General features: G+C 34.7%; 1 protein-coding gene across 1 annotated transcript; it reads right to left on the bottom strand.

Moving 5' to 3' along the window:
- LOC105333084 (spatacsin) lies at window positions 1-27,922 on the bottom strand. Its single transcript, XM_034467504.2, has 44 exons — window positions 27,700-27,922; window positions 27,110-27,276; window positions 25,550-25,747; window positions 23,023-23,638; window positions 21,930-22,056; window positions 21,283-21,433; window positions 20,028-20,299; window positions 19,566-19,739; window positions 19,253-19,447; window positions 18,875-19,074; window positions 18,537-18,694; window positions 18,090-18,276; window positions 17,581-17,748; window positions 17,065-17,171; window positions 16,817-16,968; window positions 16,302-16,445; window positions 16,116-16,185; window positions 15,855-16,026; window positions 15,253-15,479; window positions 15,048-15,156; window positions 14,680-14,839; window positions 14,121-14,310; window positions 13,950-14,021; window positions 13,594-13,742; window positions 12,770-12,964; window positions 12,566-12,673; window positions 12,049-12,226; window positions 11,590-11,807; window positions 11,319-11,456; window positions 10,926-11,090; window positions 10,499-10,651; window positions 6,804-6,920; window positions 6,503-6,641; window positions 6,086-6,237; window positions 5,709-5,846; window positions 5,534-5,597; window positions 4,778-4,939; window positions 4,514-4,656; window positions 3,285-3,392; window positions 2,830-2,998; window positions 2,586-2,662; window positions 2,202-2,351; window positions 959-1,110; window positions 1-726 (listed from the first exon to the last, which is right to left on the bottom strand). The coding sequence occupies exons 1-44, from the start codon at window positions 27,897-27,899 to the stop codon at window positions 546-548; spliced, it is 7,272 nt and encodes a 2,423-aa protein (XP_034323395.2). The 5' UTR covers window positions 27,900-27,922; the 3' UTR covers window positions 1-545.

Here is a 27,922-nt window from a genome sequence, read left to right as displayed (position 1 = left end):
TTTCCAATATTAAAGAGTATTTATTGTGAATGAAAAATTAATTCGTCAGTCTATGGCATCCTTAATGAAAATATACATTATTAATCTGTATATTGCACACCTGACAACTGTATCTGAATGCCCATCACTAACAAAGTGTATTGCCAGTCGTTCTGTATCTCTCTAAGAGGTATCTTTTGTACATATAAAAAAGATAACTATGTAAATCAAATCTTTAAATCATCAGTACAATGAACACTTCCATAATTGTAGCACTGACTGCATTGTCAACAGTAAAAAACATTACATTTTACTTGCATTTGGCAAGTGTTAAATTTATGTCCTGAGTTGTAACTATATATCAAAGTCATCTTTCTACCTTATTTAAATCTGTTACCTTTATAAGATTGACAGATATATAACAAGAACAAAATAATATGCTTGATATATAATATATCTATCAAGTAACAAAAATCTTCATGAAATATGAATGGAAGGCATATGAAACAATGTGGTTCAACTTTTGAATCAGGCTATAACAGGAATTAGAGCCTTCAGTGTACACATCAGGAGCTGGCCATGATGTCTTGTACATAGCTGGAACAGTCGCGCCTCTGTAGCTCCGACATAAAGCCGCGCAGATCCAGGTCCGAGGCCAGCTGGATCTGGAGTTTTAGATCTGTGCAGTGTCCGATAAACTTCTCAAGGATCTTTGGATTTACACTGCGATTTGGATCCTCCATAAAGCTATGGAATAAGAAAAATATTTATGGTGAATTCCTTCTGATAATCATGTAACAGGTTTACCTTCTGCATGGTTATAAGAATTTCAATCAATGTTTTACATCTTGTTTTTTTGAAAATTTATTTTTTAATCATAGTGTAAGAGATAAAAAGTTTAGCTTTAACTCATACCAGTCTGTAATATACATGTAAATCAATAAAAGGATTAATGAGCACTGTCTAAGAAAAGATTTACATTTTAACAACTTCTTGTATGAGGGAGTTTGTCAACTTGACGTATCTCTTTAATTCCTGAAGGTAGCGGAAATCTCCATTAACCAGCACGTTGTGACACAGAGCATGCCCCCAGCAGCTCTTCCTGTTGTAGCTCTCGCTGACAATCAATGCCTGTAAGAATTGAACCATCCAACGGGAATATCATTTCTTCACTCCTCACACATTAGACTTTAATTATTTTGGAGTAAACCCACAGAGGGAGATATCCCTTTTTAACTCTATCCATACAACAAAACGCAAATTGAATAAGACTTCAATTATTTATATTTGTGTAAATCATGAATATTCATGATATAGGGAAGCAGATGGCCGTCTGTTTACTTCAGTCAGAAATCTGAGGATGCCATATGACAAAATTAAAACCATCTTTATTCAAGTTTTTGTGACTAACAAATTTCCGAGGTACCGTTATTGGCAAAGCGTTTGTCATGCATAAAAATCTTTCCTGGAAAAATGATTATTTCATAAAGTATTCTAATATGAAGTGAAATAGTATTTCAAATTAAAAACTTTCCCTTTTTTAAAATCAAAGTACTGAAGTACTGATTGGAGTTGATTTTATCGATTATCATTTATTTTAAAATCAATTTATCTTGCATGGTAATTAGTTTCTAGTTTGTATTTGAATTACACACTTTTTTATAATATGAATTTTTAGACTTTTCCGACAAGAATTTCGAGAAACCCCATATGAATCATGTTGTGTAATATTTAAAGATAGATTTAAACTACCAATGCTTCAGCATACATTACATCGAATTTTTTTCTATTATTTTCAAGAATTTAGTCTTGTCAGCGGTGATGATTTGTGCTAAGGTCCAAACACTGTTTCACTTTTGGTTTGCCAGAGTAACTGCAGAGGAGAGTTGATTAAAATCAACTCCCAAAAAATAGGTTCCTAATGAGCAAAATTTAAAATATTTTACCTCAGTACCGATCCAAAAATATTTCAAACTTCATTTTATGTCCCACATTGATTTTATTATTTCACTCAAAGATTATTTTTCTTTAAATATACAAATACTGACATCATATGGTGTTCTTTTGAAAAATAGCTTTGCAAAATCTTCACTATTGGCACAAGTAAATATACAGTCTGTATCTCATATACCGAGGTACTTGTATTTTAACTAATCACGAAAAGTAAATAACTACATGCTTGATATGATATGCAGAACATTTATCATGAAATGTGTGCTTACCTCAGAAAAACGGGGGTGAGATTTGATGAACTGGTCAGCTCCCTCATCTGACATATGAATGACCTTGACCCCTGCACTTATAAAATGCAACTGTAAGGCCACCAGTCTAGCCTGCTTCATGCATGACTGGGCGTTCCTCATACAGCCCTCCTAAAAACAGGTCAATCAAGAAATGTCAAAAAGACTCAATCTTATTGCGGTTTCATCAATATTCAAAGACATCAATTAAAGAGGATGCGAAAAAAATCACACTTTCAAGGATACATAAATTCATGGCCAATGATCCTATTATAAAATATTTTGCACTTTAATGATAATTTAATACATGTATTGTGGATCATCTAAACAAAGAAATCCTATGGCTGACATATAAATAACAAGCACCTTGCAGTAGCTCTCTGCAGCATCCATGTAGAACTGTACGACTGACTGCAAGTTTGTTTGTGTTTCAGGAGAGGAATCTACAGAAAATCATTGTGAAATAAACATGATACCACGACAATTGCTCAAAATTTTACAGATTTTTTTCATCAGTACAACAGATGTCCAAGTCTACCAATCCAGGGTACTGTCTGTTTGTCCATTCAGTCGTTTGACCATTCAGTCGACTGATTTTGATGTTCCCTACCTATGTTCATTTCCCTGAAAGTCTCCAGAATCTGCTGTGCTCTGCTCTGCAGCAAATGAGCGATCTCGCGGTGCATCATGAAGTTATGAGCCACCATGTCAAAGGTTTCATTGTCCTGTGGGTGGTACCGCTTCAAGTAATCTATAATGGCCATCTTCAGACTCTTTTCCTACCATTAAGATATCACTTTGATTAGAGTGGAATATTTAAGAGATTCAGTGCAGCAAATCAATGTATCCGAGTTAATTGAAAAATAACCAACATAATAATTAATGTTTAATTATCATGAAATGCCATATTAAATCACACCTAAAGTATATTGCATTGAGTACATATGTTTGTTTTACAATTGATAACCCTTGACCTTTTAAAAAAAATATCTTACAGCATTTAATTCATAAATATTTTTTTTATAAAATCTATATTTTTCAAACACATTTTGTGATTAATTTTACCTTCTCAATTCCTTTCCTCAGTAGGAGTTCAAACTGCTCATTTTGCTTTAGTGAGTCGAATATGTAGATCATCTCGTTGAAGCGCCCGATCCCTGTCAGAAGCCTCACCTGTGACAGAACAATAGATGCTGTCCTTTACAGGTGTAAATGCACAGGTATGAATTACAATAAGTTTTGTATGTATAACTGGTCATATTAATGTTCAAGAAAAATCTTTCATTATAATGACTTTTTTAAAAATAAATTCTAATAACCAAATGTTAGATAGAAATCAATTTTTTTAAGTAACTGTATATAGTTCTAATAAAAAAATTCAAAAATCTTTGCATGTTATGTGTAAATGGTTATATAGGGCAGTCATAAGAAGGAAAACACTTACATTGCAAATTCCCTATATATATTTCATTAATTTATTCAGCTGTTATAATGAGCAAAGTAAATCAGACGTCCCTAGATGTTAGTATAACCAAGTTTTACTGTATCTAACTTTCTTGATTCTACCACTTTTTTAATTCCTTAGCTCTCACAATTAATTATTTGTCAAATATTCCCTTGCCTGAACTTCTAACATTGATATTGATTGATTGAATCTATTTTTAGACTAACATATGCTGTTTTACACCCACTGGCACTCATAAACAATGAACAATGTAGGCCAAGAGAGAAAAAACAAGGAGTAAAAATAACCTTAATTGTACTATGGCAGTATGCTGTATTTCGTTTTATCTCATAATTGTACTCTACCTAAAGAATTCTAGTACATTGATGAAGGTCAGGTCTCTGAGGCATGTACAGCATAGGTACAATGAGTTATAGTCTGAATCTGAACTGACCATGTTGATAAACTCAGTAACAATTACCCTGGTAAGTGTAAGTAAGGTCAAAGTAGTGTGTAGGTATGCTGTTGTCACTATTGGTTGCCTGTGTACTGACCATAAGTAACGCATAATAATTGGGTTAGAATTTAAGTAGTGTGTTGGCATATATATATCAGTTTAACAGTAACTTGATCCAAAGGGGCGGATCATGTTGTTGAGTTGCCAGGTATGGATCATCAGATTAAATGAGACGAGAAACCTTTCAGGTCTATGGGATTTGATGATGTGACCAACATATTTTCATATCCCCGTATACAAATGATACCCATATGCCTTATTTCCTCAGTGTGTTTTTATACGAGTGTGTGGGTTGTGTAGGTACAATGTGGACATTATTGTGTGTGTACTGACCATGTTAGAGAACTCTCCCTCCTTCTCCATCCACACGGTCATCACACGGGCGGCCCTCAGTACGTTGGAGATCCCCTCCATGTTACACACCCCGGAGTAACACAGGTGTGCCAGGATCAGTAACTCTGTCTGGATATCCAGGACTGGAAGCAGGAAATGAACATATCATATTTACAACATCATTCATAACCTTAATCCTGAAGAACACTCTATTAACCCCCTAGTTGGCCTTACTGTCAAGAACATTCCATTAACTCTCCTTACTGTGTTTGGGGATGTCTTGGTCGTCCCCCGATAGTGAGGTCAGGGCCTCCAGTAGCTTGTCCCCCAGGGTGCTGGGCACGGGACACAGCTTGACAAAGCTGACTGCCTCCTCACTCCTCTCTGAGGGGTTAAAGAAGGAGGCCTGGTCCTTTTTGATGCCAGCTGAAAAAATCCGAGTAGGTTTCTCAACCTTTTTTTTGGGTGTACTTTGTTGCAAAGAATCGATTTACATACCGTATATGTAACATAAACCTATTGGCAGATGCATAGATAGAAAAAGAACTTCTAATATATACTCTTCTTGTCCATCATTGAAATACTATAAGAACTATACTCTGTCCCGAGTTCTTGCTTCCATCACCGCTTCATGTTTCAATACACATCCCAAAATAGAAAGTCTACGGGGATTTTGCATTGCATCCGCCATTAATAAGCCAGGATGATAACGTTGAAAAATTGCTCGAGGTGTCCTGATGGCCCCGAGTACTTCTGAATGGAGAAAAGCTGTAAACATTTCCCATTACAAATCTCCATAAGAAATTTGTTTTCCTTCCAGTAGACTTTTATGAGTGAAAAAGGATAATTTATCAATGAAGATATCTTGGATATTTTCCATTTCATCGATTTCAACTGTACTTCTTTCACAGGTATGTGACATATTTTTCTATTAAAAATCACCAAAAAGTGATGGAAGCAATAACTTGGGACAAACTATAGTATGTATTTACTCTGACATTCTGTATTGAAAAATCTTACCTGAGCTGTTTGCATACATGACTTTATAAATTTCAACAATGGAATCACAGATGAAACTTGCTATCTGAAATATGATGAAATAAATAGTATATAAGTTTGTTATCAACTAAAGCTTCATATTTCAATGAATAACTTATGTACTGTGTTACCACTGTAAGAGGACCTCGTTGTTTACCTGCAGTGACTGTAGATTGGAGGTACCCAGATAGTCGGCAGCCAGTCGGAACTTCTGCTCGGACTGGGACCTCAGTAACTGCTTCAGTATCTCAAACTCATGACAGGGCACTATATCCTCGTATGTCTTCTCTAGAATCTATTCAAAATCCAACATACATCATAGTTATTGCAAACTTCATACACTTTAAAACTTAACTTCTCAAGGCGGTATATAACATATGAAAATTCTACATGTACATGATTATGCACAATGAATCCATAAAAATCAGTGTAAAAACTGATTAAGGTTAAAGTAACATGAAAAAGATCATTTTTTATCAGGGTCTACTGTTTTCATTTATCTTAGCCATGATTATTTTAATCTATTCAACCTACACAGGCCATTAGGAAACAGGTTACAATCCTTTTACAACACTTCTTCCCATGCTTGATCTCATTCTCCAGAGTTTCCATAGTAACAATTATTTGTTCCTTGTCCGGAGGCAGGAAGTCCGTTCTCATCCCTCCCAAAGATCCAATGTTCACAGCTGAAAATATCAACAGTTATCATAATTTATCTTAAAAAGCAGCCTCTGGACTGTCTCTTACCAAGCCCAAAATCTCTGACCAACATGTATTTCTGACTACATAATGATTTATGCATGAATCCATAGGATTTGATATAATAGGTTAATCTATTTTCTTTTATTATCAACTAAAAGATGTTAGTGTAGATGCAAAAGTTATCTGCCCTTTATAAGGAATTATAGAAACTTACGTTATTCAATTTTTTTTTTAATATTAAAAATTTACCACTGGATATAGAGGGTATTGAGACCGGTGAGGCTATGGACTGCCTGTGTTGTCTGGAGGGAGACCCAGTCAGGATAGATTTGATGTTGGGAGGTAGGCTGTTCACATCGGCCACTCCTCGCGCCAGTCGAATACAGGTCTGAGAAAGAAGAATAAGGGTGAATTGTAATTTTTAAAATCATTTTGCAATAATTATCTGAAAACAACACTTCTTTGAAGTATAGTACCTAGTCTATCAGTAAAGAATGGTTGTCGCTTTAACAACAGGAGACAAGTGAGGTTGATCTTGCTAAATACATACCACTACAATGGCAAGATTTTTGTTGTAAACACCAAACTCTGCGGCCAGTCGGCAGCAGTGGGAGGTGTAGCCCCTGTCTAATAACTGGTTAATGATCTCTTGAAGAGCCTCTATTTCCTATATTAAAAAAAACAAAAACAAAATCATCTATCTGTTGAATAATTTGTATGGATGATTGCTACATGGCATGATACATGTAATAAAAAATAACAGACCAGTGTTTTTTTTTTTTTATAATTTATTGTTTTTGTTCCATACATACTAGTACTAATGTTGACATTATTAAATTCAGTTTTTATAAATTTTATACACATGCATACTCACTCACACACAAGTATAATTACATACATTTTTCAATATTAGTGGTAAATGGTTACTTTGCTTCCAAAAAAAGAGAAAAAACCAAAAAGAAATAAAAAACCAAAAAATAAATAACAAATAATAATACGAATAGTAATAATCATAATATCATAAACTAATCTAAAATGTTTTTCCATGTAAGCCACAATTTTTCAAAATTGCGCAGCTTTTGATTTTGGATAGCAGCATATTTTTCTACATGGTATTTTATTCTTAAATGACTGAGTAATCCAAGAAAATTTGGCATTTTGTTTTGCATTAAGGATATAAAAATATATTGTTTAACATATAAAATTATGAAGTTTATAACCCTGTTATTGTTTGACAATGGTAGATCACCGAGAATAACATTCGAAACATTGAAACCAACTCTTTCAGAGGTTTTTCTGTATATATGAAGACTTAAATCACTCCAGAGTGTTTGTACTTTATCACAAGCAATGAAAACATGTATTATTGTTTCAACATTTTCCATACAAAAACCACAACAATCAGAAGTTTTAATGTTAATTTTCTTAAGGTATTTTCCAACAGGAACAATTCTATGTAAGATTCGAAATTGTAACCACTGGGCAGAAGAATCACTAGTGGTTTTATAACAAATTTTAAAAACATCTTGCACTGATATTGTGTCTACTCCATATGGCCTAAGCTCTGCCTCCCACTTGCTGATTGAGGTTGGAATAGCCTCATTTTTATTCAAGAAATTATAAAAGATTTTTGAGCATTTTTCAGAAGATATGTAGGTTCAAAAAATAAAGGTACATATGGATTAGGAAGTCTTTTGAAAGAAGACCTATCTATTAACAATGATTTCAAATATTTTGAAATAGCTGTAACAATGCTATTGTATTGCATCACACAACTATCAGATAGATTGTATGTGTTTTTAAGAACTCCAAAGTCTAAAAGATTACAATCATCATCAAAAAAATCTTGCACAACCTTTATTCCTTTTTCATACCAGGATTTAAAAAAAACTGGTTTGTTGTTAACTTTTATATTAGAGTTATACCACACTGGAATATAATGAAATTTGTTTTTAAAGTGCGGAGTGTAAGTAAAAGATTTCATATAACATGACCAAGCAATCAAAACATCTTTCCAAAAGGCGTTATTTTCTTTTAACAAACAATCAAACACAAAACTATCTCCAAAATCATACAATTTCTGTAAAATATCATCTCCATTGAGAGCATAGAAAATATCCATCCATGGTTTATGTGAGCAAGTTAACCTTTTAATCCATGTACATTTAAGTGATGTAATAAAACTTCTAACATCTACCATTTTCATACCACCTGACAAGTAGTCTTGTGTTATAAGAGACCTTTTAACTTTGTCTGTTTTGGATTTCCATAGAAACTCAAAAAAGGCTTTGCATATAAATGCTACAATCTCCTTTTTGGGAGTAGGAAGCGATATAAATAAATGATTTAGTTTTGGAATTAACAAACTCTTAATGACAGTGACACGACCAACTGGAGTAAGAATTCTTCTTTTCCATTGTTCCATAAGTGCAATGATTTTTGGAATCTGATTACCAAAATTAATATCAACAATTTCAGAAAGTTCAACGGAAAATTGGAAACCTAATAAATTAAAAGATGTAGATCCCCAGTCTAATTTCCATCTGGTATGATGAAACACTTGATCAGAGAATTTTTTTGAACCAATCCACACAATTTTTGTCTTAGATGTATTAATTTTAAGTCCTGAAAAGCTGGAGTAAAAATCTATAGTTTCTAATGCTTCGAACAAGGATTTTGGTGAACCATCAAGGGCTAACAAAGTGTCGTCTGCATACTGTGATATTATATGTTCTTTATTATGAACAAAAATGCCCTTAATATCATTGTTTTGCTTTATAAGAATTGAAAGGATTTCTGCACATATAATGAATAAATATGGAGCAACAGGATCTCCTTGTCTACAACCCCTTTGTATGTCAAATTGTTCTGATAAAAACCCACTTTGTAAAATGCAGGCACGGAAATTTGTGTTTAAAATTTTTATCCACTGGATAATATATTCTCCAAACCCAAAATAACTTAAAACTTTATAAATAAATGACCATGACATAGAGTCAAAGGCTTTTTCGAAATCAATGAGGACCAAAAGCCCTGGAATTTCATGTATCTCTGTGTACGACATCAGATCATAAACAAAGCGAGTATTTTCCCCTATGTATCTACCTTTTATGAAACCAGATTGTGTATTTGAAATAATAATGTCCAAAACTTGTTTGATTCTAAAGCTTAGGCAACCAGATATGATCTTGTAGAGAACATTTAAAAGGGTTATTGGTCGCCAGTTCTTTAGAAACTGTCTTGGTTTGTCCCCTTTTGGCAAACATGAAATTATTCCAAGTCTTTGAGAGATAGGAAGCTCTTTTTTAAGAAAAATACAGTTAATAGCTCTAACAACATAATTTCTGATATCACTCCAAAAAAACTTGAAAAATTCTGCGGTATACCCATCACTACCAGGGGACTTATTATTCTTCATGTGCTTTAATACGTTAAGAACTTCTCTTTCCTCAATGTCTTTCTCCAGACCTTTGGACGTATTTGTATCCATTTTAGGATTATTAGAATTCAAAAACATTTCTTCTAAATTTATATTAACTAAACTTGAATCTGCACTTTTATACAGAGTTTCATAATATATCTTAACTTCATCTAAAATTTCTGTTTGTTCATATATAGTGCCAGTACCCTCTAATTCAATTTTTTTTATTGTTTTATTTAAATAATTCCTAGATTCTAAATTACAGAAATATTTTGATGGTTTTTCACCCTCTTCTATCCAGCGAGCTCGGGACCTTATCATGTGGCCTAGTAACTTTTCTTTTCTAATACTCTCGAGTTCCTTTTTTTTTTCATCTAATTTATTTAAATCAATGAAAGCATCTGATTCTAAATCCTCAATTTCTTGCAATAGTGTTTTTTCTTTTTGGTCTTTTTCTTTTTTGATATATGAAGAATATGAGATAGTATTTGTGTTTGTAATATGAAAAAAAACATTCATTACACAATGCACATACAAGCTCAAATGATGCAATCTCAAGTTAAATACATGAGCGAGTAAATGAAATCATTGAAAATTTATTTTGAAATTCTGGGAACTTTTAAATCTCTCCTAAATCAGTTGATAAATTTGAGCAGTTATCTGCTCATACAAAGAAAACCCCTTCATTTCAATCACATTTAAAAACTGATTTATATTCAACATATCTTGAATGAGTACCGGTAACCCATTTCTCTGCTCGTAATTTCATTTAAATGGTAAAGGTGGCTTATCATTATGTCTTGCACGAATAACTAATCATATACCTGCTCTGCTAGGTCAATAGGGCAGCTGTCCATGCTGGGGATTTTGCCCAGAGATAAGAGTTCAGTGGGCAATGGGCTGCCCACTACAGTGTCCAGTTCCAGCAGAGTGAACAGGTCCTCAGGGACATCCACTGAGCTGGACAGGTGCCCAGTCTACATAAACACAACAAACTTCTAATTTCAAATGAGGGTACTATTTACAGGATACTGCATAAATATATGCTTAGACATTGAAGAGATGCAAAATATTTCAAACTTAGGTTCACAATATTGTGATTACTTTATGAAAGAAAAACTAATAAAAAGAGAATGTGACATATTTACATTAATATTCTCTTAAAACAAAGGCACTCTTTTTGAGCAATTTGTTAGGATATTTATAAAAAAATTTAATTTGGAAGAGAGTGGTCTCTCTTGATGAAGCCACCTGAATAATGTTGACAGCATTCTCAATGCGAGCCCTCCACATCTTGTTGTATAGCTGGTCCCCGAACTCCTGGTTACAACTGGTCTCTGTCCCCTCGATCCACTGATGCCCCAGCTGGTACAGGTACGCCTTCTCACTCAGGTCACTTGTTAGCTCTGCTTCACTCTGATGATAAAGATATCATCAAAACCATAATGTACATGTTATGAATTACACTTAAATAAAGTGCAGCACTTTTTAAATTATAAAAACTGACTTTATTTTAAAACTACCGTACTTATAAATACATCTAGATATATTATGCTCATTTTGTCACTTATCAAAGACAAGCCGTACAGTTGATGAAGTCGTACAGTTGATGAAGTATGCCGTCAATTAAGGCCCTGCATGTACCTGGAAGTATTGAGCCACGGTGAGTGGCGCCACCTTGTGGTGTGTACAGCGGTCCTCACAGGCCGTCCATAACTTCCTGCGGGTCACTGGATCCTCCCACAGAGAGGTCACCGACAACTTCTGCTTCTCCCATTTGTTCTGAAAAAATTGATTAGGAAGTATTTACAAGAGAAGTTTTGAATTAAATATAAAATCATTTTCCATCTTTCCTACATCTCTCAAAGTCAAATCACCGAACATTTGGTAAAATGAACATGGAGGAGTTTCTGACCTCAGCAATAGTGACATCATCCATACTGATCCCACTCTCCCGAGCAATCAGCCTGGCCTCTTTAAACATGCACTTGTTTATCAGGTAATCCATGATCTTTCTGCACTCCTGCTGGAATACTTCCTCTTTGCCTGACACCAGATTTTTGAAATTGACATCTAGTATATGGGCACTGACAATGATGTTTAACAGCCGTGACAGCTGACCAAAATCAACCACTGTAAAAACAAAAGTTACAGTCCATTAAAAAAACATTACAGTAAACATGCTTGTAAATTCAGTTTTATTCCCTGTTCTTAAAAAATTAAATATCAATATTACTGGAGATAAAAAATGATGCTCATAATGAATGAAAATTGCTCATCTCTGGTGCTTTGCTTTTACCATGTTTCACTGTATTTCATTATTTAGATTCTAAGATTAGTTTGCTGTGACTTTTTTATGCTAGGAGTGTCTTACCATCAAACTTGAAAACAAGGATGATGCTCTGGCTGTCTAGGAGCCTGAGGAGGTGGTGCAGGGAGTGGAGGGTGGTGGCGTGGTGAAAATGGTGCTGGATGATGTGGTAGGTCTTCTGCTGGAGCCAGTCGGTGGTGGCATACAATGGCTGATCAGTAGCCACTTCTGACCCACTGACCTTTTGTAATAGAATAAGAGAAATGATTCAAGTAGGCTTGAACTCAGGACCCTTCAGTATAAAAACCAAGGCTCTGCTGACTTAGCTAAAGGGTTAACCAAAATGCTAGTGCTATTTGGAGCACTGCAGAAACAGAGCATGTTACTTATCATTACATAACATTAGCCAGAGTTTAAATAAAATCAGCAAGTTGAATAATAAAAAAAACAGTTTTACACCAAGACGAGCAAAGGCATGAAGAAACAATATATTAGAAAAATTCAGAGAATGATTTTCTCAATTTTGCATACTAGAATTATTTGATTTAAAAAAAAGAAGAAGAGCATTCGAGTTCCTCACCTGTTGCATGGCTTCTTTAAACTGTTCCAAGCAAGCTTTACACTCTTTATAATCATTCCTTTCATTCAGGGCAGCAGAGAATTTACAGAAAGGAAGCAATGGAGACTCCTACAATGAAAAAATAAGTGTACAAAACTATATCCATTGATAAAATCATAAAACTGGAATATACACAACGGGTTCAGTATTAAGATAAAAACTTACTGGAAGAAAAATATTTAATCCTGTTGCAAATGTGGATATCCAGTTTTGGTCCAGATAGATATTCAGGATTTTGTCAAAGTGTTTAGATCCCCACGTCCACACCGATTTCCCATGATTCTCAATAAATTGATCATGTGACCCAGCATCCATCATGGCTACCATCCAGCCACAGAGACAGGGGAAGACATCAGATTCCTGTAAATGAAGGTCACAGAGCTGTACATGTTTGTGTAGAATGATAAAAACATAATACATGAACATGAACATGCTCATGTACCAAACTACATTCGGGTACATGTAGAAGATTCTAATGAGCTACTTGTACATTAAAGTTAGTGCAATTCTATCTTAAAGGGGTTTTAACATTTAATAATAAGAAAATGTAGTTAACAATTTTCTTTGGAAAGCAAATGACAGAAAGTCAGATGTGATACATGAACATAAGTAATGGTACATGTATATTTTTGCCAGTATTCATCCAGATTGTTTACAGGGAAATGCTCATCTCTGCTTTACTTTTATTGACCATGAAAAAACTTAAAACAAGGTTTCCATTTTCATTCCATTTGCCGTCAATTATGAAACACCACAAATTACCTCTCTCTTCCACAACTAATATAGGGCAAATTTAAATAGGGACATATTTTACAACAGATTACTGTGCTTGGGCAAGAATAACCCTGCATACAGTATCTACATAGGTAGTCAATTCATTAGATGTGGCCAGCTCATGGGTGAAATCTTTATCTACCATAACAAGGCAAAAATAACACCAGGTAAAAATAACCTTTGATAAAGTAATTAAACTTAGTAGTGGTATTCACCTCATCACAGGCGGCCAGCACAGAGAGGACTGGGTTGTGCAGCAGTATGGAGTAGACCAACAGGGCCTGCCAGGGGGAGGGGGTGGCCCGGGCAATGAAGATCACCTGGAACAGGTCATCTGGGATAGACTCCGTGTCCACGTTCATCACTGAGAGAAAAACACAGGTGATAGAGACAATAGAACTTGGAGTATCAGGGAGTTATACACAGGGACTTGTTACATTTAGTGCTTACAGTGTGTATTATTTTAATGCTCTATCTATAAGTTTAATTTCTGTAATGTTTTATTATAACCTTTTAGATCTAATGTACTTATACATAAATGCAGCAGACTTAAAAATAAAGATTAATTTACAATGCTGAAGCCAGCTGTCCCTGTCGGTCACATTTTCTTTGGCTTCCTCTTCTTCACTGCTGCTTCCTTCATCTGTGCACACAAAATAGAAAACAGAGATGTAAACTGTACCATGTATGTGGTTTGATGATAAAAGTGATTAAAAAATCAGTCACTGCAGTAGAATTGTACTGTTGTCTCTGTCCTTAGTGAGCCCAATCCGGGCGTACAGGGAGGATCGGATGTCCTTGGTGGGGTGCTGTTTCCCCTGACTTGAGGGAGAGGGAGTTCCCACCGACATCTTGGACTCGGCATTCTCTATGACGTAGTGTAGATGTTGCTGTAGGTGGCGACATCTGAACTTGTAAAGCAGGGGCTGCAACTGTGTAAAAATAAAACTTACGGTAAGAGTAACGCATTGTTTTTTTATGATTAAAAGCACTGCTCCATCTCAAAGCCTTTTCTATTAATTTTTATCAATAGTTTTCTGAGAGAGAGGATAATAAAATCAATTTTTTTCTGATTAATTCAAAGCTATACCCTCATGCTAATTTTTAGAAGAATATTGTACCAGTGCTTTGATTTTTTTTTTTAATATAAAAATATATATAATGATTATTAATTATATTAACATGAGTATTTTCATATGATTAAATATGATTAAACCAAAAATTCGTAATCTTTTAAATGTGTAATATCTCATCAAGTTCTTTTCTTAAGCTTCCTGACAACACAGATGTAGCCACATTACTTGTTGTTTGGAGTACTGGTGGAGCTGGGAGAACCACAGGAAAGCCAGCCATTTGTCGGACTTGGCACAGGTCTCCAGGAAGTTGGTGCTACAGGGGATGGACATCAGCTGACAGAACACCACCGCTATTGTCCACTTCTGGCCTGCTTCAAAACTGGTGCTGTAAAGTCAAAAAATGGCCAGTGAATATCACACCGTGGTTTTGATCCATTACAATGTTCATCAAAGCTGACAAACTGATATTTCAAGTCTAGATCAAAACATTATGCATTTTTCATGAAGTAAAGATGAAATACATGTACATGCAAATGTAAGTGTAGAAGTATGAACAATCAAGTTATTTTTCAGGTACAGTCCAGAGCATTTACCTGGGAATATTGTCCTTTTTTAGTGAACCACTAATTGCGTCCTCCAACTGCTGAAGCAAGGTCACAGCATGCTGACCCTTGTAGACCAAGCAGGCACACAGCCAGGACACTGAAAAGTCAAGTACCATGTATTACAAATCAGACATCATTACCCCAAATGTCATTCTTCTTTAACTTCATGAGACTTGATAAAAATCTACAGTACCTATGAGTTCATCGTTTTTCTTGGCCTGCTCCCGCCTTTGATCCCCTGCTGTCGTCAGGTTCCCATTCAGATGGAAGAGTACTTCCTGTCCGGCCTGTAACAGGGTACGTAGGACCAGGGAATCCTGACCCAGCATCTCAATAAAAGCCACACAGGAACACGCCACCTGGGAGTTGTGGTAGTTACGCAGACCGATCCAAGCGGCGGTGTTACCAGCCTCCGTCAACCTAGCAAGGATGGAAAATACATCAAAGATATCTATACACCTGTGACAGTGTGTCTCACAGTGAATACCAAACATAGTAGTCTAAAATTCTCCTCTGTATCTCTAAATGAAATCTCTTACATACTTCCCTTACAAGATAAATATTAACTTAAAGTAAAACATGGTTATAGCAAACATGCTTACAATGGACTGATGCTTACAGAGAAGTGATTTTCATTCTGTGACTATAAAACATGTTGTAAATTTGATAAATATAATGAATTATGCTTATAAGAAAGCAAAATTGCTCGTCCCTGGCACTTCATTATGTGCGTGTTTCACTGTATTTGTTTAATTTTTAAAAAAGATTGTTTTCTTTCATCTAACAATGACGCACCTTTGAGGACACACCTCCGCGGACACAGAGTCTATCTCCTCTGACAGGAAAGACAAGAAGGCAAAGGCTGGCCTCCCCTGCTTGAGGTAGTAGGTGTATCGAATTCTCTCTGTGTATCCAAATCGAGTCACCCAGTCAGGCTGTGAAAAACTAGGCAGATGTTTCATACTCTCTGAAAGATAGGGCTCCAAATTAGAAACTCACTTTTCTTTTAAAATAGGAAGGACTGATAAAAGTACTTAGAATTAGTATTATTTGTACCTTCACCGCTGTATAGGGTATTGAGCGCTTGCCAACCAAATAATCTACTTGGATCAAATGCAGCGTTATTCTGTGTAATATAAAAGGATTACAATAATTTTCAAAATTCTTTCAATCTAATTATACACATAAAAACTGATTGAATGCCTGACAAGCCTAGGAATTTTACAGAGATTCCTCTTGTACCTTGAGTAGTTGGTAGATTGTGATGTCATTGGTCGGGATTTCTCGGGAAGACACGGAGAAGAATGTCCCGTGAAGTTTGGGATATTCCAACAACTTCTCCTCTATTTCCTTCAGCTCACCCTCTGCCAAGCTTCCTGACACAATCTGAAAGTCAAGATACAATATCAATTTATAATATCAACCAACTTATCAAATCCCAATTAAAGGGGGATTTATTACATGTATTACATACAAGAGTCTCCTGTTCTTGGAATAATTTTTGAATAATTCATGGAGGTCAATTTTTGTGGATTGACAATTGTTTAAAGGTTCTAGGAATGTAATTTTGAGGAATTGCTTGTACATTAATGAATTAAAACTCTGTTTCATAAGTCCTTGGAAAAAAAATTTTTTCCTCCACAATTTTTTCCTCTGCAAATTCGAACAAATTCACAGTAATATATAATTTCAGGTATATGTATTTCCTGTATAATTGTTATATTTCACATTTAGCTTCTAATGTTGCTTGGTATTACCTGTTGTAGGGTAACAGGTGAGTACATCAAAGTAGCTACAGCTGTAATTGTCTGCCCTTGATTCAACAGTTTGACTATAGAGGGAGCCTCTATACTATAGCTCCATGCTGCATTTGACAGGCTTAGATTATACACATCCATAGCTTCGCACTCTGCAATACAGAAAAAGATGTGCATGACATGCATTCATTACCAAGCTGTATATCATTAACTTTGTACATGCAATAAAGCTTTACTCTTGGTCTTACCAGTGGTTTTTCTTTGAGCGAGATCATAAAAGCTGACGAACATGTCCATCCAGTCTGCCTTACATCCCTGAGTGATCACAGATTCCTGCAGCATATCTACTGCAATACTGAAATAAACAAATTCATACCAAAGGACTTCAATATCAAACAACTGTATGCTTAAAAAAGATTTCATAACTATAATTGTCAAAAGATCAAAAGGTTAAAGTTTTTTTTAACTTTTTGGGTGTTTTTTTGCATGGCAATTTGCAAAAATGAAGCAAATGTGTAACCTTTAACTAGCTTTAGTCATTTCATGCAACTTTAAAAGATTTTTACAGTACCAGTACATCTTTCCTTATTTAATTTCTGTGCTAATTATTTTTTATCGCAAAAAAGCGAGGGAGAGAATTCATGGTAAAAAATACCTTATTTATGGTACTATGATGTTTGTTATGGATAAAGCCACATTCTCATCACACAAACCACTGAATACAGCTCAGCATAATTTTAGGGTTTTCTTTGAAATAGTCTTACTTGTGATCTGTACAGTAATGCCACAGAACGTCTGGTAGATTCTCTCTGATACAGAAGGAGATGAATGAAGCATGGAATCCTGGGATATCCCGAACTAAAGGTCCGCCAACAGACCTCAAGTTCTGTAGAAAGGCTGTGGTGTCGGTTATCTCTCCATAAATCCCAAGTCTTGTAGAAAAAAAAACACAGTGCTGATTAAGCACAAACATCAAATGAAATTCATTCCAATCATGATGAAAATATAAAATGAACTTCATTCTCAGTGCTTCAATATTTCATTAGTTCTGCTGCAGCAGAACTGTCGAAAATAGATATTACATATCTAATTTTACCGAAAAGGAATTGAAACACATTTATACTAAAGCAAACATCCTTATAATCATGCATATATTCCTGTCTTCTATACTTCAAATCACTTCTTGTTCACCTTTATTACTTCCTGACAACAACCTGTCTCTAATACAAGTAACTTGAGGAAGTACTCTGTAAAACTCCTAGCACATACTTACCTAAATAGTTCTGTGATCATCAGTTGCCTTGTGAGCTGTGTACAGAGGCTGTCACTGCCCCCCAGGAGCCTGTGTAGGACCTCCCCGTGCTCTGAGCCCCGGGTCCTGATCCACTGCACCAGTCTCTCTGTACTGTTATTCCTCAGCAAATACTCCAGGTACAGCTCTGCCTCTACATCCTTCTCATCTACAGACATGATCAAGTGTCAGAAAGAAGTTCTACTGACTCGATTCATTTTCAACATCTATATGGTTCAATCAGATATTTCAAATTTAGGCAAATTATTTATATGTATATCAATTAAACATCTGGAAGAAAACTAATCTTGAATATTCTGACATTCAATATTTTTATAGAAGCACCACAAAGCAGAGTGTCCACTTGCAAATGAAGAGTTGCACTCTCTAAAGTATTAAGTTTTTCATACACACTAGATAACATCTGACCTTTGGCTCCAGCCGCCAACAGAATAAGCTCCCTTGAGTCCTGGCCCCAGTGCTGCACCCAGTCCAGAAGAACACTCGGGGAGCTAACTTCTGTCGACAGAGGCCATTTTGCATTCTTCCCTTCTTGTATGATGGACTCCAATTCTTGCTGTTGCACACTGCAAAGATTGTGAGAAATGAACTAGGGTACAAGATCAGTGAACATAATCCTTCCTGTTTATAAGTGCTTAACGTTATTCCACATATTTAAGAAATTTAATTTCAAAGTCATTTATGATCAACACTTGTCTCCCATGAGGTCTCCTTATTGGCCAATAAATTGTATAGAATTAAGATACCTCAAATTATTCTCTGGTGTTGATTTCATGCTTTGGTGTTTCTCTATCGTGGCCTTCTCCAGTTGTTTTAGGAAGTTGACATCGCTTGCCTGTTGAGATGTTAAGGAATAGCTTAGACATTCCTCAAGGATAAACTGTCTGATATCAGGATCAAGGGTCAATGACGCTATTTCCCACAATTTTTTGTCCACATCAAGTCCCTGTAAAAAGAAATGCAAAGAGATAAAGATTAAACATCATTTTTTTTTCAGCAATGAATAAACTTGTGTCTTAGATCCAAAATTTCTTCAACACTTTGATAGTAATTTACAAACTATAGATGTACAATATTTGTGGTTAAAATGTATGAAGTTCATAGAAATTATTACAAATTGTTACCAGATTGGCCAGTATAACAACTGCAGGCTGGGCCTCTCTCTTACAGAGACACCAGTGAACCTGCCTCATCCCCAGTTGATAGATCCTGTCCATGGCCGCCATGCTGGACATCCCTGCAGCACACAGTTTGGTCTGAAGCTCTGGGACAGTGTTACTCAACAGTGCACTCAACATATCCTCCTTCTCCGTATGCTCCTGCAGAAAAAACAATACTAATACAATTGCAAGTATTTTAAAACTACAACAACTTGATGATTTAACTTAGTGTAAGAAAGTATCTTTCAATCTATAAACTTCCTTATTGATCACCCACCTTTGCTTCTGGTTCCTCCTTTGAAATTTGTTGTGCAGTTCCTTTCCTCTCTATAAGACTCTCTGCTCTCTTGGTGCTGAAGTCTTGGCCTCCCCCCTGCCTGACAGACTTCCTTGCCTCTGATATAAAGGACAACAGAGTGTCTGTCACAGCCTCCAGGTCAGCTAGCTCCCCCTACACAACATATAACTCACGGTCAGCAATGTCAAGTAACTGTTCATACTTAAACAGAACAGACTCAAACTTCTATAAACATGTTGATCTATAATTCCAAATCTTTCAAGGAAACTAGAACATCCTATACACATGTACATCAAATGAATGTATTAAAATGAAACCCTCTTAGATCATAATACATGTAATCCAATACCAATTCTAAAACCTTTCCATCAAAATTGAAAGTTATTTGTTAAAACAACAGAATTTTATGAATGACTTAAATTCTCCTTAATAAATACTTACATCTTTATTTTCCTTGACTTTGGCTGTTTCGGTCAAATGTACGACATCTTTCAGCAGGCAGTACAAGAAGTTGAGAGTCAGGTCGGCCAGTTTCTGTGCAAAGCTGACGGACTGTCTGTCAGTGGCACTGTCTGCCATTGTCTGTATCAGCAGGGTCAAGGCCGGCTCCAGTTGCATCAGGTTGTCATGGTGACTGCCTGTAGTGGTCCAGGAGGGAGGGGCGGCGTTTCGGGGTGGGGAACTTGGGTCATCTGCATCTTCTTGGGAAAACACTTAAAATAAAAGATTTAAATTTTTGAAATACCACATTTTTTTTTAATTGTTTCTTTTATTTAGCATTTAAAATGTTAATTTTTTAAATTGTAACTCTAAATTATACAAGTAACAATATTAAGTAAAACTGCTGTTTACATGATGTCATTCAATCATTATCACTTATAGCCCTGTCTATAACCTGGACAAAAAAAATACAAGTATGTTGACTATCCATTAAACCATTTTTATTAGTAAGGAAGCTGGTTTGATTAAAAATGTTTGAATAAAAAAATACAAATTATTCATTGTACAAGGCATAAACACAATGTACACATTCTATACATGTGTAAGTTTTAGTTTCTGCTTGTTTTTATAAAGGACTATATATGATATGGGCCTAAAATGGCCCCCTAAAATGAACATCATCATTTTACTGTAATTCTTTGATTAATTAGTACAGATATATATGTGATGTGTGTACATAATATTCATTTTGATTCAAGTGCCCACAATTTTGAAATATGACATCATAAAGACAACCTTTTCCCGCCATTTTTGCATTTTTAGCATAAAACAGCTTGTTTTTAAGCAGTTTTTCTTTCAGAAAACATAGAGCGCATGCTTGAACAAACAAAATATTTTAATCAGAGATGTATCTAGCCAAGACTAATAAGTGACAAAAAAATTTATCTTGTTCAAGCATGCGCTCTATGTTTCCCATTCGTAAAAAGAAAAGAAAAATGTCAATTTTTGACTGAATTTGATTGAATTCTAAAAATAGCGTCACTTCTGACGTCATATTCTGCCAGTGAGTGCAAACAAATCTAATAAATATATAAAAAACATATGTTATATCAACTCATCTAAAAAATAAGTTAACTTTTTATTGTACCCGAAACACTTAAAAAATGGCAAATTATGGGGGCCAAATTTAACTCATATCATATATAGTTCTTTGCTTTTCATTTATAAGTGTATGTGTTTGTAAATCCTTCCTTACTGTTTTCTTTGCTCTTCAGGAAGAAGGAGACGGTGTCGAGCTGTCTGTGTTTGAGTCCAATGTCCAGCGTGTTGATGGGGACCGAGCACCTCCCCCAGTGGTTGATGTGACACAGAGAGTCAGCAATACTGGCCCCAGCATACATCATTGTCTGTATAAATACATGTACAAGTAGAGAATATCATAACAAACACAGGGAGTCAGCAATACTGGCCCAGCATTCATCATTGTCTGTATATATACATGTACATGTACAGAACAGCATAGAACATAGAATGTCCTGGCCCCATAAAACATAGGGTGTAAGTAAAATCGACCCTCACAGAACATTGTAAATATGAGCAGGTAGTCTGCTACACTGGACACTGCATTCATCATTGTGTGTAGATATAGATGTAGATAGAGATGAAATGTCACATAAATTGCAAGAACATTAGGCCCCCCCCCCCAAACTTTGGCCCTACTTATACCATAATCTATCTAACTAGTAAAAACTTGATGCATTTTAAAACATTCATAATTACACACAATTTGATTTTAACAATTCTACAAACTCTACAAATAAAACATAAAATCAAAAAAATGAAAAACAGTAGAACCAGCAATGACTTAGAGATTTCCCACACGGTCAGCCAATCAGACCTCACCTTACTGACCACGTCCTCCTGCTGTAGGGAACCGTCCACCACCACACAGGTGAGATGGGTGGGGGTCAGGACAAGGTGGGGGTTGTCCGGCTCCATAGACAGGACCAGGTGCTCTGAGGGTGAGAGCCTGTGAATGAACATAAAAAGTGATCTGTAATAAACTTTATCTGTTGGTATTTGATATCAAAATTAATATTTTAGTAAGTTTTCCTGCATCTGGAAGTAAAAGTACTGGTTATCAGTTTACTTTTCCAATGACTTGATATGATAAGCCCTCAATAATCAACACATACTTAAGTGATTCAGGTATGTTACATTGTTTTGTAATTTAGAAGGTGTTTTTTAAATTTTCCATGCAACTAGCAGTAAACGAAGTCTAAATTAAAGGACTATGCGGTATATGTTTGGAATCCAATCAAAGTAACTATCTGTGAGGAGAAAACAAGAATTATTTTTCTACTTCTTTGATGTAAATAAATGCCTTTTTTGTAATTTCTATTTTATTGTTTGTATGTGTTTTCAGGAATTTCATAAACAATCACAATTTTATAAAAAAAAAAAATAAAAAAAAATAATAGTAAAATGGTAATGAAAAGGTTATTTATAACAAAATGATACAAAGATGTACTTGGAGATTTGAGATTCAATGTGGATGAGAGTTCATCAAATACATAAATAATAGTTTTGACATTTTCAAATTGTACAATTTTTAACCATAAAATGAATTTTATTAAAATTTCATAAAGACAAAAAATGTAATAATCAAACAATAATTTATTGATCAAATTGTTTAGCTTAAACCAAATGCTTTTGGCTTTTAGACAACAAGATTGCCTGTGGAAGATTTACATACAAATTTTTCATATCCAATTTGTCACAAACTGGTAATATAATTATATATCACCAATTTAAATCAAAATCTTGAATAACTGTGTATTAGTGAAAAGTAAAATTATGAACAGGATGAAGTTCATTTCAAGGAGCCTTTTGATACTTTAGCTTATCATATTTAATGCTTAAGTTCTTTTGTCCTATCAAAATGGAAAAAAAAACCAACAGAAGACTTAATTTGAGTTAAGGTAATAATACTGACCTCTCTTGCAGGATGGCTCCAGATTTATAATTACAGATCATCAACAACACTTGATCCCTCATCTTCCACCTAATGGACACTACAGAATGGTAGAACATCAAGTCGGTCACATGACAGGAAGTGGCGTCTAGAGCTGGTAGTACCACCTTACTCTCTATGTAACTATCCTCTGGGTCTGCTCCCTCTTTCTCCTTCTGAAAACCTGAAACTCTGTGTTTTTTGGATTTGTGTTTCGTTGCTGTAGTAATTGAAATTTTGGTTGCCATTTTTTGCGGTGTGTGCCATTGGTTAGAGCATCTTCCTTGGTGGTATTTGTTGAACAGGAACTTGAGTTTTTCCCTCCATGCCTCATCTCCCATCTTACTGGCTGAGTAACTGACAAATTCTCCATCCCCCTGTAACTTGTCCACACTCTCATGTTCTACTTTCACTGTGTTTTCTTTCACAGAAGTGTACTCATTCACATTTAAAACCCAAAGAACTCGATCCGTATCCAAGACGACCAACCTTTCCAGGTCATCCGAGAACTTCCAGAACAGTGGCTGTTTATGTTGGAGAAAAAACTGACTGAGATCAAGTCTCAGAACGAGCACTCCAGACTTCAGATCATGAAATGCTAATTTCTGGTTAAGGATTATACAGCAATAAATCCTGTAGTGTTCAATATTACAATTCATCATTTGTATAATTCACTAGGCCTGCATCATACTTAGAGAGCAGACCTTGCTGTTCTCAACATTGAGCCTTTATCTTTGATAATACTGTGGAATCATTTGAATGTGGGTTTTTTGCTTATTCATCGGGATGTAATTTGTTGGATGCGTTGATTTACAGTAATTTTCCACAAAGATTCAATATACTCTCATTTCTAAATAGCAAATCAGATACTGGTTGAGTTTATCATTTTAACTGAAGCAACATTAAATTGATTTATTAAACCTCCATGTCTATGAAAAGATTCTGGAAAGCAAACTGCTCCATTCTTTACATCATACTGACATCATCCTAACAAGGACCTGACACATCCAGCTAATGATCCATATAACTGACATCCATATACTGGTATTATAACAGCATCTCTAAGGAATTGTCAGAAAAAAATCTATCATGATCAATCAGAAGATTCTTCCCAAGATTTCTATTAATCGCAAAAAGTATGCTACAAGGTGACGGACGTTTCTAATTAAATGTGGATAAATAACAGAGTGCAAACACCTTTATCATAAGTCTACATATTAATATTTATAGCTCAATTACTTGACGAAAATTCAATATCGCAATCAATTTTTGATTATATGATTTGAATACAGAGACGTAACTGCCAAACAATCCAAATAGATTGAATTTTCTATCTTAAAAGCATCCTATTCCAGCTGAATCAGTGTGTTCAACAGATACCAGGTACAAAGAGTTGAACTGCATTGAAGCTTGACTATTTCAGAATCATTAGGACTAGAACTCCATTTCACAGAAATGTCTTGATGCATTTTAAAACTGTTAATCTTGAAACATTTGATTGTAAGGATATTGATTAACCTCATTCAATGACCAAGAAACATGGACAAAAAGAACATGATCAGGGCAAGTGAGGGCAGTGCAACATAGATAATATTCGTGTACCTGCAATATTACTGGTGCTTGCCTTTAAAAAAAATTCAAAAGCACTCAACACAACAGCAATCAAAAATTATATCCAAGCACCTCAGCATGACCACAAAATAAAGTACAAGTAACAAATCTAACCATGATCATATTTGACCTTCAATTTGATGTACAGTCCAAACTTTTTAATTAATAACTAATTGCTCCTGGATTTTGAAAAGGCAGAAAGACATCTGAATCAGACCTCTTAGGATGTAGTACATGTATCACTTAGTTACAAGAAAATTATATGAAAGTCAAAGGTCAAGGCCATTTCATTGTTGTATATTAACTTATTACCCTAGGTATATACCTTATAGCTTTTACTGATTTACATGAACAGAATTAAAAATTTTGTTGTCCCTTTATTTTTGTGTTATAGGTGTCCAAATATATGAAAACAAGAAATCTAGAGCATTAATCTAGGTCAAAGATTAAGGACAAAATTAATTTGAAAAAACTTACTTTTTTAATTCATTGCAAAGTTTTAAAAGTTAAATGTTACTTTGAATACAGCAAAATAAAAGGTTTAAGGTTTACTGTACAAAGGGTATTTTCTGCAGCTTGAAATTTTCGCAGTTTAGACCCTTAAAGATATCAAAATATATTCTGCATTTCTAGTCTCTACAATTACAATAGACTGCAAAAAATAATTTGAAACATAGTATGTACTTTAGATTGCATCTCATGACATTCCAAAATGAATTTCATACAAGTGCTTGAAATACATCATCGGCACATGCAGAATGATTTGCTGAATTTTGGCACTAAGATATCATCAAATAACACGAAAAAAAAAAAAAAAATTCTAGAAACATGAATCTTATAAAAAATTAAACAACCTTTTTAGATTTAGAACCCGTACCTTAAAAGGTAACAAGGATACAAAACTCAAGTTGTTTAGTGTTGAATTTAATCAGAATGTCTGAGCAGATCTGATACAGGGAATCGTAAGGAATCTTGTAGATGACCTTCACCTCACTCAAGGTCAGGGACAGACCTGCTATTAATCCTTCTGTTTCCAAAACAACATGCTGCTGTGACAAGTCTAATAGTTTCAGAGATTGGTTCTCTTTTAATAAACCTAGAACAAAAAAGACACAAGGATTAGTCATTTTAATTCAAAAGTTATCAAATTAAGAAAAGAAATTTAAGCACATATTAAATCTGCCTGTAGTGTTAAATTACCATACTTGAGCTGTCCTTTAGAACCCTGAATCATACTTGTTATCTTCCTATGTTAAAGGGACTTAAGATCAAAATTTTATTTTTTATGTACGAAATAATAAAATTTGAATGTTAGATGTCAAGTAACAAGCAAGATACAGAAGAATTCACTGTTATGTAAACAAAGCTTGAACCTCATATTTGTTTACAAATAATAGGAATTACCATTTTTTTGACAAAATGACTCGTGCCAAACAAGATAAACTAATTCAATGTGTTCATAAATAATGGGTAGGAGAAAATTAAACGAAATTTTATTGTTATTTTGAAAAATAGAATTAGCAGCTAGCTAATTTAACAATACAGCCCAGCTGATTTGAGATCACATAAAAAGACAAATGTAAGGAAAATGATAATTCTACTAATTTAAAGCTACTTGGAATGGTAAAAACTACAATATTGAGTGTCCACTCTTTTACAAATGATCCAAACCCATCGATAGTAAAATAACTATCATATTACAAAATGATTTTTAGATATAGAACAGTTCCCAAATTTAAAGCTGCTTGGACCGATTTTATATCAAATTTTGTGCACGTTTTTAAACAATGGTTATGCTAAGAATATGCATAATAATAGACATTGCAGTAGTTTTTCTTGTCAATTAAGCCAAATTTCAATGAAAAAATTATGTACAAAATTTGTTAACAAAACAAACAATGTAAATAGGGTATCGCGTTATTTCGCCTCATGTCAAAATTCACCCCTGACGTCAAGATGGGTATGGTTGTATTACGACTTTGACATCACTATAAAAAAGGTCGTAATGTTCAGACAAATTACAAATAAACCTGTGTACCGGTACGTTTTGTTCGATAATATTTCTGAATTTTGCTTTGTTTACAATCGATGTATAGCATGTGGGTTGAATGACCCTAATCATTCGGGGGACAAAACCAAACAGTTTCCTTTTCTAAACATCCCATGATGCATTTTGATTTGTTTTTTCATTTGCCCAAAGAGAAATTATTTTTATTTACTTTGAATATTTCTAACTTTGAAAGAAGACTGATTCTGTTGGTGTAAATAGAAGAAGGTCCATATCTTTCTAAGATAAATGGTTTGTATGTATAATTATTTCAAACTGTAATAACAAAACATCGAACCAAGCAGCTTAAGACCCATCTAACTTTACTGAATGACATACATTTTTACAAAGTTCAAATTGCAAATTCCATTTTGGAAATCTAAATGTGAGTAAGAATCTAAGAAGTAGTACCTGCTCCTATCAATGCCTCTGTCAGGTTGTAGGAATCTCCAGGATCAGCCTTCAGTGGGTCCCCAGAAATCCTATAAGATACCAGAGTGTTGTTCCCTGTGATAACTGCAAACTGGAGTCCATCTCTTACAGTACTGTCAACTGCCTTTAGTTTCCTCCATGTGAAGCTGAAGAGCATATTGCAGAAGTCATATTGCATGAATGTAATGACTACGGGTAATCAATCTTTTTTTCTATCTAATCATATATATATATTTGATGAAATTGGAAGTAAAATTGATTGCAACAATAATTTATTATATGGTACTACTACTAAATTTCAAAATCAAAAATTTTAATTTTTATATCCCATTTGGGCTATCATATCCCAAACGGGCTATTATATCCCATTTGGGAGATTGGTCCCAACCTGTATACTTTTAGTATAAGTCGACCCTGGCCGGTCGGAGAACATCAAACAAATCAATTTTTAATTTTGGCCGTGTTTCTGTTTAGAATCTATATATTGTTGATAAAATCAAAACCCGGTACATGACACCACAAATTAGCTAGTTTAAGTATAGTGAATACATAACTGCTCTAACACCAACCTTTTGATATTTTGGAGGGAGGGAACCCCGGTGTTTATTTTGGGGTCCAAATGCACTAACTGTAGAGTGCAGTCATTATGCACCAATGCCAACAGCCTACATCTTACACATGGATATGTTTCACTCACAGAACTGAGATCGACATGTTGTTTGAATTTGTAAATGAAGCATTTTAAAATTCCACTCTTCTCTTCATCCATCGTCTTGTGACATTTTGGTTTTG

Source organism: Magallana gigas, chromosome 6 (genome assembly GCF_963853765.1).
Source record: "Magallana gigas chromosome 6, xbMagGiga1.1, whole genome shotgun sequence".
NCBI classification, from domain to species: domain Eukaryota; kingdom Metazoa; phylum Mollusca; class Bivalvia; order Ostreida; family Ostreidae; genus Magallana; species Magallana gigas.
The sequence above is the reverse complement of the archived record's forward strand: the minus strand, read 5'-3'. Positions and strand labels throughout refer to the sequence as shown.